At 40.6% G+C, this 21947-nt stretch overlaps 1 protein-coding gene and 1 pseudogene across 9 annotated transcripts in view; one reads left to right on the plus strand and one right to left on the minus strand.

The window, feature by feature from the left end:
- Pik3c2g (phosphatidylinositol-4-phosphate 3-kinase catalytic subunit type 2 gamma) overlaps positions 1-21947 on the plus strand; it is a 337297-nt gene that overhangs the window by 222582 nt on the left and 92768 nt on the right. For all 9 annotated transcript variants that reach the window (XM_031383723.1, XM_031383725.1, XM_031383721.1 and 6 more), the window contains 2 exons: positions 12423-12579; positions 19120-19229. In XM_031383723.1, coding sequence (XP_031239583.1) covers positions 12423-12579; positions 19120-19229 — 267 coding nt within the window. The remainder of the gene's footprint in view (positions 1-12422; positions 12580-19119; positions 19230-21947) is intronic.
- On the minus strand, positions 14452-14628 carry LOC116100048 (annotated as a pseudogene).

Consider the following 21947-nt stretch of genomic DNA (forward strand, 5'->3'; position numbering starts at 1 on the left):
GGGAGGAGAGGGAGGGAGGGGACGGATGACAAAATGCCATGCATCTCATTCTGGGTGAACGACTCCATGCTGAGCTTCGTAGGAAATACTAAGTTTTATTTCTTGTAGAAATGCTCTCAGGAGTAATCTGGGTTCAACGTGGTTTTTTCTTTTAACCTTTTAGACCCTCTAACTTCAAACTTTCACCGACACATTAGAATATCAATTAACTTGTCCTCAAAGCCAGACTAATTCTGGTTCCCAGCAAGTAGCACAAGTCCATGGAAGCCATAGATGTGCACTTTCCTTATCCATGACTCAAAGGAAAACCTACAGTAATTGTGAAGATCCATTCAGTCTCCTGGCCCTCATTAAATCCTGGCTCACCACAGATGCAGATCGCAGACTATTGAGAAGGCCTGCTTTGAAGAGGTTGCTGTTTTGTGTACCCCTTTTCTAACAAAAAGACAGGATATGCCTTGATCCTCAAGGGAGCTCCTGATTCAGCATCTAAAGTTATTAAACAGTTAAAGATCGGGGACTTCCAGGAGACTGAGGACCCACAGTGCTTGTACAAGAGTGAGGACAGGAGGGGAAACATTTTGCATTTAAAAGAATTATTACTGAAGTGCTCCTCCGCTGATAATTGCTTGCATGGCGGTCTCCTGAGGTTCCATGCTCATTCTGTACTAGTGTGCTCACGTTGGCACTGTGGTTATATTGTTCATGTGTGGCTTCCGGAGCTGCCTAATTACACAAAGTTCCATCCTACTCAGTAGAGACTCCAGATTTGCCATCCCAATTAACTCAAGGATATTAGACAAGAGACTTGTGCTCTTTCTGTTGTGCAGCAAAGTGCACTTCCTGGAATGTAGGTCATTTGTGATATCTAGGAAAAGGTATGTTTAAGCATCGCGAGGGCACCTAAGCCATTTGTGCCCATGCTAATGACTGCGTTTGTGGTTAGGGAAGTGCACAGCTTTAAGAAGACATTTTTAAAATGACACATCTTAATGCTCCTGTGGTATCTCTTCCAGACCCAAACATTTCAATTCACAGAAGTAATAAAGATAATCTCGATAATAGTGACAAAGTGTGTCTAGTTACCTAGTCCTGAATTTCAGTTCAAGTGCCTAGTATATCATTCAGACACTCAAATCTTTCAGTCCTGAGACTAAAGTCTCTGTGCTTCCATTTATTGATCCTTATCAGTCTCCACAATAAAGGAAGTAACACTCCTTTACTCATAGATCCCAGCAGACACACTTTTATGGCCGTAAGTCCATGTTGGAGCCTGGTGCTTCCAGTCCGCTCTACATTCTTGCCTCCATCACCAGTATTGAAGCCTGTAGCTCTCTCCAGATCATTGTGGCTTTGATACAGACACTCTATATTGGAGCCTATATCATGGGATGTGAGTTTGTGTTCTGTGAAGATAGTCAAAGATAGCCTTGAAAGCTTCATTCATATCTGACATATGATGGCTTCATAAATCGAGACAAAAACACTTAAGGTGAGTACCCTTACTAAGGCGAGTACCATTACTAAGGCGAGTACCATTACTAAGGTGAGTACCATTACTAAGGTGGGTACCATTACTAAGGCGAGTACCATTACTAAGGCAAGTGCCATTACTAAGGCGAGTACCATTACTAAGGTGAGTACCATTACTAAGGTGGGTACCATTACTTTCTGCTTTTGCAAGTAAAGCAGAGAATAGTCCCGGCTGTTAGAGTGTGTGAATGGATGCCAGTCAATGGCAACATAACCATTGGATGTTGCCAGGAAGCTCCTAGTTCTCACCAATCCCAACACAGCTTGCTCTCCCCTGCCATGGTTAGTCAGTGCCCTAGGTTGTATTCATTTACAATAGTGATGTATATTAAACTCATACATTTAAGACCTAAAAATCAGACATCTTACACGATGTTGGAACTGTGAAATGCAAATGCAAAAGCTAAGGCCAAGTATGGAAGTAATCAGGGTTACTCTCTTTGATATGGGTATATTCTTTCTTAATGCAAAACAGGCAGAACTCTACACTGGTTTTATTTTATTATTTAATAAAAGTATTAAATGGATATAAATAATAATTCATAGGATATGTGACTTAAACATCAGGGCCTACTCCATTCTATAGACTTTAGAGCGACCAGAGACCACCCTACGTCACGGAAGTGAAGCCCAACAACGTTAGCTAGACTACATGACTTACATTTGAGAAAGGTGCTTCTGGAATTCTTATGCCTAAAATAATTCACGTTTGTAGTCTTTGAAAGGGAAGCCTTCTAAAGGGCTGGAGAAATGACTCAGTGGGTAACGTGGGTGTGCTGTCAAGCCTAACAGCCCGAGTTTCAGCTCAGGGATCACATGGAGGTAACTAACTTCTGCAAGTTGTCCTCTGACCTCCACAGACATACCATGAAGTAATTCCCAATGTGTGTGCGCATGCATGTGTATGTGGTGTTCAATAAAAATGGGAGCCATTTATTTTCTGAGTCTGTACATCTGTATGTAAAGGGGATTTCAGCAAGCAGAAGTCCAAAGTTTAAGGATACAGTGCCTCATGTAGTCAGGCTTCATTGTTACCATCAGCATGCTACGTCCATTCCCTTAACTCCCAATTTACATCTGGGGCTATTGCATTGTGTGGGATAATGTTACTGTTACCATGGTATTTTCTGAGGACAAACACATTTGAAATTCATAAAAACAAATTTTAATAACAACTGGGTATGTGATATTGCTGTATCTATATTTCAGTTGAACGTACCAAGGAATCATTGAAACATGGCATATTAGTAAAATCTAATAAAATAATAGTAGAAAATGAGACTAAGATCTTAAAGTTACAGAACTGAGTAGTTATTCTGAGGACGCATGGCAGTGGGGAGACTTAAGCAGTGATTAAGATTCTGCTTTAAACATTGCTAGGTTGCAGATTTAGCTCGGTACGTAAAGACATTTCTGCTATAAAGACTGATAGTCTGAGTTTGATCCTTGGGGTAAGAAAACACACACACACACACACATACACACGTACGTTTGCATGTGAGCACGCATACACATACACATGCAGACATACACTCAAATAAAAAAATAAACATTTAAAATTGAAAAGAGTGAATTTTGGAGATGGCTACTTAGGTAAGAAAGCTCACCGTTAAAACATGAAGACCTGAGATCAAATCTGTAGGACTTCCATCCGAAGCCAAGCATAGTCAAGTGTGTGGGTGTGAACCCAGTGCTGTGAGGAGCATAGATAGGAATGTCTCTGGAGCTTGCTGGCTGCCTGCTGCCTTTAAGTTCAATGAGAAACTCTGTTAAGAGAATAAGGTGAAAAATTATAAACAGGACCCCAACATCTTTTTCTGGTCTACACACACACACACACACACACACACACACACAGAGAGAGAGAGAGAGAGAGAGAGAGAGAGAGAGAAAGAGAGAGAGAGGTGGGGGGAGGGAGAGAGAGAAGAAGGGAGGGGAAGAGAGAAAGAGAAAGACTTACAGAAGGGTTTGCATGCATAAGGAAAGGGAAGCAGCCTTACTCTATTGTGAGTAGCCATGTGGTGGCGGAGGTGAAGCTTATCAGAACCCAACAGCCCCATGCTGCTAGAATGGATCACACTGAACAGCCAGCACATGGCCGCCCCTTGTCGTTCAGTGATGCTGCAATCCCATGCCCACCCTTGCTCTTTCACTCTGCAACACATCTGTGCTCTCACCTGAGGTGCTCTAACTAGAAGAGCAACTCCTCCTGTTACTGCTTTGAGAAAGCAAGCCCATCCTCACAGAGAGTGCTCTACTGTGGACTGTAAACTTTCCACACTTCTCACATCACAACCTTGTCTTTTTCTTCCTAATCAAATGTCTTAGCACCTTTTACCTCTTTCCTTCTGATGACCATTGTAGTCTCAGCAAACATGTTTTCCTCGCACATTTGTCCATTGTTACTCAAATCATCTTTTCTGATAAACTGAGTCCTCAAAGGCCAAATAACTTTTTCCACAACCCATAGGCTTCAAGCTATGATCAACTTCCCTCCTGGAAGTGGTTCCTGTGAATTCTTCACCTTACTATTCATATTGTAAGTTTATCAAATAGGCTTTATTCTTTATCATTTGATAGAAACTGTGCTGGCTTGAATATTACTCATTTTCCTTTTTCCTGGTTTATCAGAAGGTCTCAATGAAGACACTCTGGGCAGCCCAAGTATAGCAAAGATGGTTCTGCAAGACCTGCCCTTCTCTTCCCTCTGCCTTGTTAAAACAAAATCTGCTAGATATTCATAAATTCATAATGCTAGCCCCCAAGTCCATTCCCTTATTTGTCCACTTCATTCTTCCAAGGCTGACCACCAAGGTCTAGCTATCAAAGTATTGATGTCCAGTAATCAAAAGCCCCCTTTGGCTCACCTAATGTACACGCCCAATCAAAATGAGCCAACTCTTCCTAACACAGGGCTTCCCCTTTTAACTTTATAGACTGGCATTTGCCTAGAGACCACATTGTGGCTATCCACTCTCTATCCAGAGGTAGTCCTATCTTGACCCTCCCTAGGACAAATTCCACTCTCCACTTTCCCTTGGCCCCTTCCCCTTCTCCCTCTATCCCTTCTCTTTCTCTTATTCCCTGCCCTTTTTCTGTCTGGTGCAAGTAAATCTCCTTTGGGCTGAGAACTTGGTCTTGGGGTGTCTTGTGCCCAAGTGTGTCCCTTCAGTCAACAGTATTAACTCCTCTGCTGCCTTCCTGAAGGCAGCACACTGCCTCAGAAACCTCTGCAGCCTTCTGCAAGGCATTCTCATGGTCCACTCCAGAATGGCTTCTTTCTCCTGAGCCATCAAATGCTTGCTTCTCTACAACTCCCTCTTGTCTTCTTTCTCTACACATCTTATGAAACTGTTTCAATCTACATCCAGGTAATTCAATAAAAAAGTTAAGAATAACTTTTGACATACTTGTAGATTTACATGTTATTATAATAAAAAAGACAAAGAGATCTTGCATATACATTCAGTTTTACCAATGGTAACATCATGTAGAATCATAATTTGTCACAAGGTACCAAAGGTGACCCAGTCAAGATGCACCTGGTGACCTCTAGCCCCCAATCTCCTTCTTCCTTACCTCAGGACAGTCTTCCATCCATCCTCCATTTCTACAATTTTGGAATGTCTAGATGTTATAGAAATAGAATTATCTGAAATGTACTGCCCACTTTATTTTTATTTTTACTTTTTTTATTGTACTCTAATTCTCTGGAGAGTCAATCCAAGCTGTTGTTTTCAAATCTGTGCCTTTTGATTGACAAAGAACATTCCACAGTCCGAGTGTAACAGCGCCTGTTCAGTCATTCATCTGTTGAAGGACATCCGGATCCCTTAAGGTCTCTCTGACTACTAGGTGTAAAGCTACTGTGAACAACTCATGTATGGAGTTCATGAATCCAAGTTTTCCTTTCTCAGATAAATGGCCAGGATTGTAACTCTTGGGTTACAGAGAAGTTGATTTCAAGAAGCTGAAGACAAATAATTTTTCAGAAATGAAAATAATGTGCCAAACAGGGACACATGACACACACTTCTACCAGACAGATGAGCAATTCATTTCTTCACATTCTTCTCATGTTTTTACTCATATGGTTAAGTGTACTCTATTTGTAGGTTTCATTTGCATACAGGGAAATAAGTTGTTTATTGATTATCTTTGTATACTTAGTCATGAAATGTCTCTTAATATCTTTGTTTTCTAATTATATCTTTGAGTTTTTAAACTATTGAAATTTGAGAATGCTTTTCTATTCTTCGTGCTAATTGTTTATTGTCTACATCACCTTCAATGATCATTTCCCAGACTTCTCATTGTCTTCACATCCTTTTTACATTGTTTCTTGCCAATGTTAATAGCGTGCTTAATTCCAGAAATAAATGTGCCTAGCCCTCAGTCACAAAACTTTCTCCTATTTTTACGACAGTTTTATAGCTTTGTGCTTTATACTTTTAGTTTGTTTTGTTTTTAAGTATGAAGTTTAGATCAAAGTTTGTATATATACATATATATATGTATATATATACATGTATATATATATATTATATATATATATGTCTATAGACACCCAATTGTATCCAAAGGCTACCTTTTGTCCTTTGAATTGCTTTCACAATATCATCAAGAAACAATTTTCCAACAGTTGTCAATTGGAAGGTATGTTTCACTGTTGCAAGTTCCATTCCATTGGCCAATATGTGTATCCTTATACTGATGCCCAGAGGCAGCCTTCTGAGTGATAAACATGCCACCTTGCAGCCTGGTAAGATGCAATGTCTAGGTGTGCAAGTAGAATTGAAATCACTAGTTCTTCTAAAAATGTTTGGCTGGTGGTGGTGGTACATGCCTTTAATCCCAGCACTTGGGAGGCAGAGGCAGGTGGATTTCTGAGTTCGAGGCCAGCCTTGTCTACAGAGTGAGTTCCAGGACAGCCAGGGCTATACAGAAAAATCCTGTCTTGGAAAAAATTGATTTTGATTTTTTTTAAAAAATATTTTATTTCATTTGGGGTTTTTTTGGGGGGTGAAGAGAACAGGTTTTCTTCATTTGGTTGGTTTTCCTTTGTTTTATGTGGTCAGAATCTGATGATATTTCTGTATCTCCAGTGTCTTTGGGTCCATACCTAGAACGTATGAGTCAGGGGACACTCAGGAAACTTATAATTATGTTATTTCTTGAGTCCTGACATGGCTGTGCGGTATGCCTGTCATTTTCAGGGACTTTAGTGTGATTCATTGGGTAACATGAGGCAAGAGAGCATCTGACCCACAAGACTTTACCACCAGCCTAGATTTTTTTGTATAAGGTCCTGAAACTCGTGCTGTATCGTCTTGGTCATCAGCTTCGGTAATTCTCCAAGGTGGGTCCAGTGTGTCTTGAATGCAAATGTCAGTGACTTTGAATGATGCTCTTCAGTCTTCCTGTTACACGAGGACGTGAAGCTGAACTTCACGACTGCTTCCACTTGTTCCAAGCCGCCACCTCTTCTTGTTTATCATTTTGGAACCCGTTTCAAATCTTCCCACTTCTCTGGATCTGTATGCCACAACCCTCATCCTAGCATAAAATAATGTCATAGGAAATCAAAAATTTCTACAAAGAATCTCATGTGATCTGCCCAAATACACCCTTTTTATCTCTTCATATTGCAGATGGAACAAACTTTTCTTATCATTGCTGTTGTTACTTAATACACTTAAACTGTCTATATGCCAATGCTATCTTTGTGGGGAGGAAATAGGACAGACAGGGCCTCCTGTTCACCAGGCTGGCTGCAAATGTACTTACTATATAGCCAAGAAGACCTTAGGTTCCTGATCCTCCTCCTCCCTTGTTCTGGGATGACTGGCACGTCCCACCACAATCACATTCATGAAGTCCTGGACATGAAACTCAAGACTTTGTTTATGACAAGCAGATAGTGTAGCAGCTGAGCTATATCCCCAGCCCACAACACAACGCTTTTGAAAGCTCTTTCATTTCACCTACAGGTCTTGTATATTATAGAGCAGAGGCTCAGCAAATGCCTATTGGTGCTTAGCTGTAGTACTGTGATGTTTATGGGCGACCCTTAGATTCCAGTCACAGAACGAGCAGCAGCAGATCATCAGTGATCGAGTCCTCAGGGAAGCAACCACTGGCGAAGCCTCTGACATGGACCTGAGGACACTGATGCTCTGTACAGAACTGCTCTCTGGCTATATGGGGAGCTGACATAGACGCAACAGTAAATGTCAAATATGAATTACCTAACATCCCTAATATCAAATGAATTTATGTCCTCAGTAATTACTATCTGCTTATAAATACATCCTTATGTTTCCAAGGGTATCAGCATTTTTAAATCACCAGGCCACTCCTTACATCTGCTGGAAATCTGGAAAACTCTCTCAGCATTTTTACCGAATGCTGGTTTTGGAGAAAGGCTAGTCTTACGTTTATACAAAAGTTAATTTTGGAAACATGATGAAAGAATGCTAAAAGCTTACTCTGTGGCCTTCCCACATAAATGCCAAGTCATCAGCAGCTAGTCCACCTTGTCGGCTGCTTCTCTTCTCTCTGCTATTTGTAACAGAGTACTGTCAGCATATCCTTCCTTAATCAGAGGCTGTGTAAAGGAAGAAGTGTCTCATTTTTCTCCTGAAAACCATGCGATTCATTTGTTATGTTTTGTTTTCTAAAAGAAATGATAAGACTTTCAGCAAGGAACAGGTTCTATTAAGGAATATTTCTTTTAAAAATGAACATTTTATTTATGTTGTATGCATGTGTATATCAGGGTACACAAGAAAAACTCAGGGGGCAAGTTGTTAAAGTGAGTTTTCTCCCATCACGTGGTTCTTGGGGTTCGGCCTCAGATCATCAGGTTTGGGGACAAGTGCTTTTACTCAGGGAGCAATCTTTCCAGCCCTGGGAAGATTTATTACAGGTAAAATACTTTAAGCTTGGTGACTGGGTCAGCATTCTAGAATCAGAGAAGGGCAAGTGAGAGAGAAAGGAAGAAGAGAGGTGAAAACACACATGCTCATGAACACACATGAGACAGAGAGAAAGAGAGGGAAAGAGAGGGAGAGGGAGAGAGAGAGAGAGGGAGAGGAAGAGAGAGAGAGGAAAAGAGAGGGAGAGGGAGAGAGAGAGAGGGAAAGAGAGGGAGAGGGAGAGAGGGAAAGAGAGGGAGAGAGAAGGGGGAGGGGGAGGGGGGAGAGAGAGGGAGGGAGGGAAGGAGGGAGAGAGAGGGAGAGAGAAAGAGGGAGGGAAGGAGGGAGAGAGGGAGAGAGGGAGAGAGAGAGGGAGAGAGAGAGACAGAGACAGAGAGACAGAGAGACAGAGACAGAGAGACAGAGACAGAGAGAGGGGGAGGAAGGGGGAAGGGAGGAGAGAAATGCGCATGCGCACATATACATGCTTACTAACACACATGCGCAGTGACTGACAAACCACAGCACAGCTAAAGCTTCCGCAATGTGCATGGACCAGATAGATTCCTCGTTGTATCTAACACTCCCTTTCATTTACAGAAGAGTTCTACTGCAGTTCTTATTTTCATGAAATGTACTAAAAGTCAACACAGATATGTAAAGATGGAGGCTTTGCTTTTGTTGAGCTCCCAGACCATTTCACTTGTGATGTTGTGATTTTAACAGAGTGAAATCTGGTTCCTCAATACTGGTGTTAGTTTACGTTTTTCTCTCATTTGGATGTTTCTTCCAGGTACTTGAGTTTGTGTGTGGGTTTTCTGCACCTGATTTCTCATGGCAGTTGCCAGGGACAAAAGAGGTGTCATTTCACGGAACCACAAAAAGTTTCTTAGAGAAATTATTTTGGCCAATTGTAGTTTCATCAGCTGAAAAGAGAAAAGTATATCTGTCATGTTAAAAAAAATGTTCCGGAGTTTATAATATTGCAGATTTTTCTAAAATATTTCCAAAGTTTAATTCATAGTAAAAATAGGAGAAGATAGGAAAAAATCTTGTAGATTTGTTTCTGATTATAGATGTATAAGATATTCCTAAAACTTTCCTAAAATTGGGTGCATAGGGTACTTTTCTTTTGCTGTAATTAAAGACAGGACCAAGAGCAACTTAAAGAATAATAAGGACTTGTTGTGGCTCTGGAGGGATAGAATCCCTTATTTCTGAAAGGTGCGGCATGCTCACAGAGCAGGAAGCTGGCTGATCACATTTACATACATATATACAAAGCAGAGAGAGTAAAAGGTGGGGTGGGGCTCTGAGCTCTCAAGGCCCACCCCTAGAGCTGTATTCCCTCCACCCATCCAGCTCGACGTCCTAAACCTTATCCAAATAGCATCGGGAACTGGGGGCCACACACTCAAACCGTGAGCCTGAGTGGCACATTTATTCTTCAAACGACCGCAATTAGCCATAGTGAAAACTGCACATGATCTAACAATTGTGTAGCGAAATAAAAGGCCTGTGTAAGGACCCGTGCACCCAAGCAGTTTATGGTGATAAAACCAGGATTAAATTAAGTGTTAAAATAAAAAGTGGGAATTGATGCCATTTTTTTGAGTGAGGAGACAGAAGGAGCCTTAGTTGTGACACGACCCAGCTCAGCAAACACTCGTGGCTGCTTGAAGACTCACTATAATATACAACGGTGACATCTAAAATGTATTGAGTGCTTGCCCTGTAGTAAGTACGTTTCTGTCATTTAAACTATGAGATCTTCTCAGCAATTTCAATAAGCAAGCATTTCCAGCCCATTTGATAAAGAATGAAGTTTAGGGATGGAGCTGGTAAGTCTCTCACCAAAGGCAAGATCTAGTGGTACACAAAATCTAGACTTGAAATCTTAATTTGCGGGGCCTCCGGCCTGGGCTCTGTACCTTGAGCCTCCCCAAGCCACAGAAGCCTCTGAGTGCCCACTGGTCTCTGTGGGCCAGACGCAGGCAGCTTTCCGAACTGTCTCTCTCATCAAGTCTAGGAGCTGAGTGCTTGGCACACATTTTAAACATGAGAAAATGAAGCCACCGCTACTTCAAGATTAGACCCTGTGCTTTTGCCTTGTGTTTCCAGCATCTCTTCTCCCAGCCTTTGCTGAAGCACAGCCTCATAAAGTGTATCATAGGACGAGTGGGAAGCCAGGGAAGGCCAATACCAAAACCAGGGATCAGAATTTGAGGCATTGGAGCTGGTGCCCGAGAGGTTCTGCTTGGTATGGAATTCAACACATTTTATTTATTGAATACATTATTGGGCAAAGAAATCAAAGCCAAGGGAATGCTTTTTGTTTTTCTGACCTCTCTTGATAATAAGCATGTATTATAAAGTACAAATTTTACTATTTCTTTTTGGGACTGGATCCCACCTCTGAGACCAGGCTAACCTGGAAGTCAACATGAAGTCTAGGCCAGCCTCAAACTCAGAGTCTGTGTAGCCATTGATGCGCTGGGACTTGCAGGTGTGTGCAACAATGTCCAGCTTTAAAGTAATGTTTTAAACAAGCACAACTAAACACTGTTTTAGAAATGCTTGGCTGGTAGCTAGAGTCCACTTCCTCAAGTTTGCTTGCGTGGCTTTTTCATTTGATTCCCATACTTCAGAAAGGTCTAGTTAAGCCCTATCAGTGGGATTTCTAGCTCAACAATGTTTTTATTAAAACAGCAAAGCCTCAGACCAGCAAAGAACACTATTCTATTCTAAAGGCTCCCTGAACTACCTCTCAATTTATTCAGTTGTGATTTGATACAGCCTTACGTGAGCCCAGGCTGTCAAATATAAAACATATGTCGTTCTATTTTAACCACAGCTGTGTCCCCATCTAGATGCTGCTAGAAGAATCTAGATCAGATTGGTACAAAATCGCGCTCACTGATCTATCTGCTGAAACCTCATCAGATAAAGATGTCCCCGCACCTCCCCCTTCCTGCTTCTCTTCTCCTAGAGTTGCTAACGCTTCATCTCATCATCAATAGGAGGAGAGGAGCTCGGCCCTGGGAAAGTTCTGTGCCCCAGTGTAGGGGAATGCCAGGGCCAATAAGTGGGAGAGGGTGGGGTGGCAGGCATGAGGAGGGGGGAGGGGTTTGTTTTTGTTTGTTTCTTTGTTTTTTGGAGGGGAAACTGGGAATGGAGAAATTTACATGTAAATAAAGAAAATACCTAATAAAAAATAAAATAAACTGTGTAAAACATATTATTTTCATTAAATATATATTTAAAAAAAAAGATTAGCATGTCTAATAACTTTGGAGATGGGACCTGCTTTTCCAGCCTGGGGACTACAGGGGGCAGTGTGACTTGTGAGAAAACATGCTCTGCACTGCCTTGGTGTGCTCAGCGATTTTACTGAGTCATGTGTGAAATGAATTACAGCTACTTTCTAAAACTCCCAGCTCACTAAGCATATGACAGGGAATTGCTTACATCTGCTGCTGTTGTTTCATAAATTATCTTCTGAAAAAAAAAATCGTCATTAAAATATCTTAACTTTTATCCAAACTCCCTTCCTAAGGAGCCACCCTTCGAAGGGAAAGAAAAGAGCTTTTGAGGTTATTTTTAAGAACACAAGTTCTGTTTTATCACCTCCAAATATATCGGTAAAGATACTGCCGGTGACCAGTTGGCAGAAGTCTTACTTGCACTGTTCATTGGAGCCTATATTCTTTCAGTGGATACATTGTGTCCAAACATAATTGGGAATTAAACATTTGACACAGTATAGAGGAACATTGTAGAACAACTTATGCTTTCCGGCTTCAGCCCAGTTATTCACAGTTCCCAGTTACTAAGTTTTTCCACTGATCTGAAATAACCCACACTAGACTAGAAAGAAAAAAAACAACAGTGAAATTTGTTGCAGTAACCTTCTGCATTATCCCTTCAAACCATGTCACCTCCTCATGGCTGTTGTTATTTTTTTATTTATAGGGACAGAGCCCCTTTCATTTTTACTTCAGAGATGGAGTACTTTATTACTGAGGGTGGAAAAAACACACAGCATTTTCAAGACTTCGTGGAGCTTTGCTGCAGAGCTTACAACATTGTCAGGAAACACAGCCAGTTGATCCTGAGCCTTCTAGAAATGGTAAGTCCCTTGGAGAAATAGAGAGGTACGTTGGTGTCTTATCCAGCTGTCCATTTCTCCTAGTGGGTCGGAGTTCCCTGACTCCATTTTAAAACAATTTTTAAAGCAGAAAGGAGTGAGCAAGCAAACATGTTTCTTGGCAATTTACTATTAGTTCATAGTTTCCATCTCAGAAGCCACCAATCGCAGAGTTCCTGGTGCATTCAGAGGGGACCCCCATACAGAGTTGACTAGGGCTCAAGAGAAGTCACTTTTAAAATACCTTCTTTGGCTGCATTGTCCCTTTTTGAAAACTCCCTCATAATTTCTATTTGACTTACATATGGTGTAAACTTCATAACGTAGATGAAGCAGATTCACCCTGGCTCTTTTGTCTCAATATCTGCCTTTGAATACATGACCACTATTCATTCATATTAAGAAATTCAGGGTCAAGAATGCAAACTCTGGAGTTTGAGAGATGCCTCACTGGTTTAAAAGCATAAACTTTGCTTGCATAGCACCCCAGTTCAGTTCCCAGCCCCAACATCAGGCAGCTCACAATTCCAACAACTGCCTGTAACTTCAGCTCCAGGGGTCTGATGCACTCTTCCATCTCCACAGGCACCTGCATGCAAAAATGCACAAAACCACATACACACACACATGCACATTTAACCCACAACGGAATAATTGTAAATAGGTAACTGATGAGATAGTAAGCAGACTGTAGATTGGTGGGGTAGGTGGCATGTATTGGTTCTGCTGAGCTTTGGGTCTGGAAGGATGCAGTGTTTTATTCCAGTGTCCATTGCAAAGAGATGAGAAATAGTCATATGGTAAAAGGAAGGAAGAGGCCAATAGGAAATATCTTTTTGGAGAATGACGCAATAAGTTCTTAAAGTGCGTACATCCATTATAATAATTGCATCCGCCCATAGGAGAGTAGCATGCCACTAGTTTATCTATCTGTTATTTGGAGTCAAACATGACTGGCTTAGAAACTTCAACTCTGCTTATAGATGTGGAAGAGACAAATTTGGTGGTTGGGTCTCCCTGAATTTGAATGCCAGTTTAGTATTTAAAGGTTTAATTATTTGGGTTCACCTATACTTAATCTATGTACTGTTTCCTTTTAAAATGAAGATAATAACTTTTACCTTATGGAATTGATGGATAAATTGCCTAATAATAAATGTGTCATATGGACCAGGCATTATGCTAAGGTATTAATAGTTAATTTTCATAACTCTAGCTGATAATTAACATAAAGGATTTATGGTAGTACCTGCCGTATAGTAGAGTTCAGTTAATTAATGTGATAATATCAGATCATTGTTAATTTAGTTTAAATGCTGTCAGGTTAGGGGTATATTTCAGTTGGTGAAGTGCCTGCCCAGCACTGCAGACAACTGGATGTGGTGCTACACACTTGTAATTCCAAAACGCAGAACCTGGGAGAAAGGCAGGAGGGCCAGAAGTTCAAGGTCATCTTTGGTTACAAAGCAAGTTTAAAGCCAGCCTAAACTACAGGAAACCCTGACTCAAAAATCAATCATCCAACCAGCCAATCAAAGCAATCAATTAAAAAGGTACCGACCAACACAGGATCATACACTCACAAGTAAAATTCTAGTTAGTATTGAATCTGAAGGTTCAATTTCTCAATTTTACTAATTACTTCATAATTCAGATTTTTTTGTGTGTGTCCTTTTGGTTTGGTTTGGTTTGGTTTGGTTCAGCTTTTTTTTTTTATTCTGTGCTATGAATTGAGCCTACATCTCTCCTACTGAGTAAGGTCCCCAAGCCTCATGATCTCCAACTTTTCTTTATAGATCTGTGTTCTAGCTCCCAATTCTCTTAATCTCTATTGCTTTTATGGGATGGCTTACAGTTTATAACAAACTGATTCCATGACACAGAGAAAACTCTACAAGCATTAAATCAAGGAAAATGACTTTATTTATATAATGAATTTCTATGCACTATCAATTCTAATGTCCTCTCAATTAGCAATAATCGCGCCTCGGATAAACCTCATTGGCTATGATACTGCCACTGCACAGAGCTCTGATGTCCTCTCAAACTCTGGCATGATCTAGTTGGACTCTCCCAAGATCTTACTCATGAATCAATGAGCTCTCAAGAGCCTACTATGTGCTAGGAACTATAAATGAGAGGATAAAATATAAGACCCAGAGACTCAAATTTTTAAGTTCAATAGTGATAATAAAATTTGTGCATATAAGTAACTGAGGGGCCCAGCATTTGTAAGTGATAATCAGACTGTGCTGAAGTGTACATAATGGGGTGTGTGGCTGCCTTGGTTTCTGCCCAGTTCCCCCGTTTTACTCCAGTATGTACATACTCTAGTATGTAGGAGTCCTGTGTGACTCTTCAGAGAAAGTCTTCAGTGGTTATTTCAGGACCATATACTATCTAGCTAAAACCTCTTTTAAATTAAAACAAAGTTTAAATTTGTAAAAAAAAAAAAAATCTGCTTTCTACATACACACTTACTATGACTTTTTCTCCTTTCTGACTCTCGTGTTGATGTCTTTAAGCACAGTTCAATGCACTACACCATGACCCAGTTACAAGTTGAGAAATGCTTGGCATGGGTCATCAAGGCTGGCTTCTGCAAATGATCAATACCCAGGCTCACAAGGCACGGGCGTGCAGTGGGTTCAATGTGGAGTTAATGACCCGTCCCCAGCAGAGAGCATCTCATTGCCAGATAGCTGCTGTGCTTTTGTTCCCACATGGGAAATGCAAGCGAAAAGTAATCTATGTAATTCTCATCTTGCTTAAAAGCAACATCTGTAGGAGACCCAAGTGTGCTGCTGGCTGAGTTCACCAACATAAAAGCCTGTACTTTGTCAGCTCTTCTCCCATTAAAAAAAATCAATATCAACTATTATGGAAGACTCTCAAAGAACACAGGGACCATTCACCAGTTTCAAATGTTTATCACTCCCATTATTATATCAGAGATTTCCCAGCAGAAATCTTTCTAGATTCCCTATATGGTAAGGAAAGAGAACTGCTTCCCTAAGCGAAGCTATTAAAATAGAGCTGGACTTAGCAGCAGGAGAATAGAAACAAAACAAAACCCCTGTCCTTAAAAACACATGACTCATCCATCTAGTGTTGGCTCATTTTTTGTACCAGCTGCCTTCACTCTTCCCACTGCCCCAGTTACACATATCATCTACACACTCTGTACAAAAACACTGAAACACAATTGCATTGGGTCAGACATAGTTCAGTGGAAGATGATTGATAAATAGAAGATAGATGATAGATAGATAGATAGATAGATAGATAGATAGATAGATGACAAAAGATATATACATAGGCAGAGAAGGAAGTAAGTGTACTATGTGCCCCAATAGAAAATATTTGACAGAGTCCTGAGCAAGCTATTGTGAATTCAGGGAGACTAGAATACAATTCGGACTCCACAGAACTCTGTTCTTAGCAAATAGATGTTCATGCAGTAGTTAAAACAAGAATCTTCCTCAGTCAGTCCATAGACATCTCTAGAACAACCAGTGCTAGGCAAGATAAAAGCTAGTCTAGATTCTACTTGCCATGGGAAATGTTTATCTCTAGGGCTGAGTTTTGTTATTTGGTAGTCAATATTAAATTTGCAATAGTGAGACTTTAAAACATAATAAGATTTAGTGTTCTTCTAATCATTTATTCATCTACCTATGCAGTCATTATCCATTAGATGTTTATTAGATTCCACTTACTAAAATAGCACCATACTAGTAAATATAAGGTCCAGTTTTCTTCTCAAGGAACTTCAAATCTGACATGAACAAAACATGATCAGAACTGGAAGATAGGGCTTTAAAAGAGGTCAAAGAGAAAGACTTCCAGCAGGCAAGAAGGGGAAAAAAGGGGTGTTCTTAGCCAGGAAATAAATAAATAAATAAATATATATATATATATATATACATATATATATATAGTTATATATATATAGTTATATATAGTTATATATAGTTATATATAGTTATATATAGTTATATATAGTTAGATAGTTGTTATAAATATATATATTTAATATATAATGGATATATATATATGAATGATAAGAGAGAGTTTCCAAGTTTTACATTATGAAGGAGTGTAATGACCAGAGTGCAGACACCACTGTGTAGTGCATAGGAAGATGAAAAATGACCAAGTGTTTGTAGTGAAGAGAGTCCCATTATCTTGCTTGGATTTTGAGCTGACAATTCAGAAGTTATAAGAGTAATTTATTTGCACCATCAGGTGTAAAGCAAAGTTACTGAAACCATTTAAACATCATATAGATGTAAATATTCTCATAATGCCTGCAGTAAAGGTTGGGAAGGAATGTAGCAGGGTGCTCAGTGTTTTTAATGAAATTAATGGCTGCTGTAGAGAATCAGAAAAAAGGAGAAACTAAAACATGGCTTTCTTGCTGTTTGGGTATTGATGCAACTGTAAGTCGAGATAAGAAGCAGGGACGAGGAGAAAAGCCAGGGGTGAGGAGAATTTGCTCATTTTAAAACATGGGTCCAAGAATTGATCTCAGGTGGTCAGGTTTGGACATAAGCACCTTTACCTGATGAATCATCTAACTGACCCAGAATTAATCAGGTTTAGAAATGGCAGAGTTGAGATGCCACGAATGATCCATGAGGGCAGGCAGGAGATTCATCTCTAAGACTGGTAGTGTTGGCTTGGTTTCACTTACCATAGGTGTGCTAATGACTCCTCGGACCACATCTACAACTGTGGCTTTCAACTGTTTCATCTCTCAATGTATCCAACCATTTCAAATGACTGTGTGTATGTTTATACACACACACACACACACACACACACACACATATATGTATATCTATACATATATATATTCCATATCTCTATCTTGATATCATCTCTGTCTCTATCTCTATCATTTCTATCTATATCTTCTACCTATATCTATATGTATGTATGTATGTGTATATGTGTGTATGTGTGTGTGTGTGTGTGTATGTATACATATACATATAGTATGTGTATATATTAAGTTTTTAGTTGTTTTGGCATTTGATCCCTTGGAGCAGGAATGACGGTAGGTTGTGTCAGTAGATATGGGTGCTAGCAACTGACCTCAGATCCTCTGCAAGAGCAGGACAAGCTCTTACTAGTGAGTGATCTCCCCGGCCCCACCTATTTACATTTAAACCCAATATTGTCTCCATCGCAAAGCCCATCCCAGTCCAGCCTCTTCGTTGGCCTCTTGTACCCTATCTTTAACACCAACCATGGTGATCTTTCTTAGTTCGTTCTGGTACATCATGCTGAATAGCACTCTCTCGCTTTTGGAATTTGTGTTTTAAATCTTTACTATTGCTGAAATGTCTTACTTTGTCTCTTTTCAGAGCTGTTTCCTGGCATTCAGACACATAGTTTTCTGTGTTCTAGGAGATTCACAGAGATTCCTTCTCTGAGCACATCGAGGATACTGTGGTCTCCGCTGTGCATCTGACCGCTAGCCTTACTGGGCTTACAGTGGCAAGAATAGTTGGAAAATCACTTGTTTCCCATGGGAATCACCTATGACGTCACCCTTCCTCCATCACAACACATACACTTCATCCTTATTAATAGGATCAACTTCTCATTGCACCAGTGTCTATTCCAGGCAGAACATTTATCATATTAGTCATAAGAGTATTGGTAATATCTCTTTCTCCTCTTCCCCCTCCTCTACCTTCTCCCTCCTTTCCTTCTGCTTCTTAGAAAAAAAAATAATTCAAAGAATTTTCTCAAAAAAATTGTATACAAGTGAAAAGAATAATATTCGTCCACACTACAGTGCAATGGAAACAGATATCTGCTTAAAGATGAGGGAAGAAAAGTCACAAATCTATTCTTAATGATTTCTTTGCTTTAAAAATAATTAAATAATATACTTGCCCTTATGCAGAGAAAATTGCATTTATATAGTGGAGCCATAGAGCCAAAGAAGTGTTTTTCATGCTATGTCCCTGCACCTCTGATTGAGCCATACCATACACACCTTCTGCAGTACACACATCCACGTCCTCTTCAAACTAATACTACATGCATTTTGTGTACCATCATATGATGAAACAGGTTTTGATTTTTCCAGAACATGTCAGGTAATTTTGTGCTCCTTTAGATGTGAGAAAATGGAGGCTTAAAAGAGTCAAGGAACTTCTCAAAATCGCTCAGATTTTAAATGGTAGGTCCAAACATTCTGACAAAGGAATTGCCATGTGGTCATGTCTTCTTCACTGTTTTATGATGACAATGCAATGGAGTTATTACTGTGCAAACAGTCTACCAACTGTAATTATCCTTCATGTTATTTTGGCTGTTTATACCCACCACTAACTACGAGGGGTTTAAAAGCACAAAATTATGTCCATTCATGCAGACAAAATGAAAGGCATGACAAAGCAAACTTAAATATCTGCATGTCTATCGCCAGAGTGAGCCAAGGAAGCTTAATTTTTGTCTGCATCTATTCTTTCTTTTTTGGTTTTGGGTTTTGTTGCTATATAGATGCTTCATGCAGGACTGCCTGAGCTAAGGGGAATCGAAGACGTGAAGTATGTATACAACAATCTCCGCCCACAAGACACTGACCTGGAAGCCACAAGTCATTTCACCAAGTAAGATGAGCTGCAAGTATGTATGCGTGTTTGTGTGTGTTGACATATGCACCACATGTGCAGTGATCTCAGGTTGACTAGTCATTGGTATTAAGATGACAGAGCTAGAACCATCTGTGCCCCCCATTTTCAACTAACAGAAACAGGGAAGTGTGTACATCTACAGGCAGAATGCCTTAGCAGACCCCATTGTTTGCTAACCAGATTCTCATCTAGCAGATTGCTCAATAAGAGGTCATTGTAAAGAGTAAGGGCTGACATGAATAAATTGGTTATTCTACTTGAACTCTGTCCAGGAAAACAATTTTGGAAAAAAGAGATTTATGAAAAGGAACAGGCTGCTACTTTCAATGGCAAGACAATACAAATTCTGGGGTATTTAGTCAAAGACTTGGGACTGTCATCTATTTTAATCTGTTTTTTTATTAAGCAAGTCTGGGAAACGCTAGTGTGGTTCAAGGTAAGAGTTCCACCAGAATGCAGAGAATATCAGTTAGACTCCAGAGCCCTGGGCAAAGAACAGTGTGTTTACAATGGAGCTTTTCTTTTTGAATGGAGAGAATAACTCTCAGCCAATTTCAAGTATTCAGTAAACATCAACCTTAGTTATCCCCATAAACAGTTCAAGGGAAGCAAATACAGGTCCTTTTTTCCCTGTGAGTCTTGTTTAAATCTTATAATCACTAATATTTTCAACACAAATTGTACTCTTTTCACTAGTATGTAGGCTTTGAAAAGACACATTAGCTAAAATGAAACTCCTCCTGGGTTTGGCTTTCCTTCACCACTTCCATAATGTACAAGAATGCAGTGAGCCTTCAACTGGGCAGAACTTCAGTCATATCAGAAATCATTTTCTTATGAACTTCAATAGACAGGCAGCTTGCCTGGCCGTGGAATTTAAGGAATCAAAGAATGGTAGAACTGGGAACCAGGAGGTCCCTGAGACTTTCTGACTGTGACAATAAACATGCAGGAGAGAAAATAAAGATGCAGAGGATGAAGAGTCTCCCTGACAGCCTTTGAAGCAAGGAAAAGAGCTCAGAACCTGGTCTCATGTTTCTGTTCCTGAGATTTTTCTGGGAGTCGGTCCTAGAGACTGGACGATATCATTGTACAACACTGGGCAGAACCCTGCTAATCTAGGGAGGGGAGAACCCTTGCTAAGACCATGGGAGAGAGTACAAAACTCATGCTAAGACTGGGGGTAAAGGGGACAGAACCTTGCTAAGATGAGGTGACCAGAACCCTTCTAGACCTGGGAGTGGGGGGCAAATCCTGCTAAGACTGTTGTGTGTGTGTTTGGGGGCAGGAGTGTTCTGCTACATATTTAGCTTAGTTTAGTTTTGTTTTTTTGAATCTAGCATTAGAGAGTCATTACAAAAGACTGGTAGGATTGGTTGCTTGCTTGCTTGCATGTTTTGTTTTGTTTTGTTTTATGTTTGCTTTCTCACTCTTTAAAAAATATATTCAACTCAGGAGGGTGAGGCAGGGGAATACCATAAATTCAAACTGACCTTGGCTTTCATAGTGAGTTCTAGGTGAGAATGGTGTAATGTGAAAGATTTGTCTCAAGAAAAGCAAGAGCAAAAACTAAAATCCCTTTTAATAAACTATTTTGTATTTTCTAAAAACAAAATCACAAATATCGATCATTGACTGTGGCCCGTCATTCACTTCAGGGCATAAACAATACAGCTCCTCGGTTTCAGGGTTCAGGAGAGCTCATGGGTACAGGTGCTCAGGAAGGCTCACAGCCTATCCTTGGAAAGAGTAGGGCCCACAGTACAAACCCTGCAGGTCCTGGGAGCTCAAAGCAACTCCGTGGACCACATACCAGAAGTCGATTCCTCTAACCTAGCTGTGTCCCATTAATCCCATGTGGAATGAGTGGACTTGGTTAGCACCCGAGTAGCATCCTGAACCGGGGCATCCCTCCAGGGGAGGATTTTAGTGGAACAGACATCCTAGTGTGATGGACAGTGGGCCTGACACGGAAGCGGAGCATGGTAGACGGGGAAAGAGCTTGGGGAGGGGTAGAGAAAGTAAAGGAAGGGAGGGTGAGGTTGAGCTGCAGAGCCCATACTTTAGATGATACTCAACATGATCTGGGCAACTATGGGGCAGCACATGAGGACTCCTTCTTACCACATAGGTATGGAGGGAGTGAAGTCAAGAAAGCTGTATGAGGCCCGGGTCACAGGAAAACTGTAGACAGACCACATTAGCCGGAGCCCCATCTTCTCCATCTCCTGGTCTGTAAGAGACATGACCTTGCATATTATCATCTCCTCAGTGCTAATGCATTGCCTCTGTCCATTTCAAAGGGACATGTGCAAGTCTAAGCAGTAGATCCAAGCCAGCAGCCTTGTGGCCGCGGGCTTCTTCTCTGGACCCAAGCCAGCAGCCTCGTGGCCGCGGGCTTCTTCTCTGGACCCACTGCTCTGTCTCTTCCAGGGCAAGTGCACATTGCGGATGCTCTTCTTTTACTAATTGAATTTTCTTCTGCAGCTTTGTACAGAAGCAGGTTTTGACTTGCTCTGCAGGATTAAGCATTGAGTTACGCAACATAGAAAGCACCATCCCCATGCTTAGTAACACCTGCCTTGCCATTCCCCATCTCCTTCCCCACGCCTCTAAGGTGAGCGTCTCTGTCAAAACTCATCCAACCCTTTCTATGACTCCTGATTCAAACTTTTCCAGAGTAGATCATTTTGA

Source organism: Mastomys coucha, unplaced genomic scaffold (assembly GCF_008632895.1).
Source record: "Mastomys coucha isolate ucsf_1 unplaced genomic scaffold, UCSF_Mcou_1 pScaffold20, whole genome shotgun sequence".
Classification (NCBI taxonomy): Eukaryota; Metazoa; Chordata; class Mammalia; order Rodentia; family Muridae; genus Mastomys; species Mastomys coucha.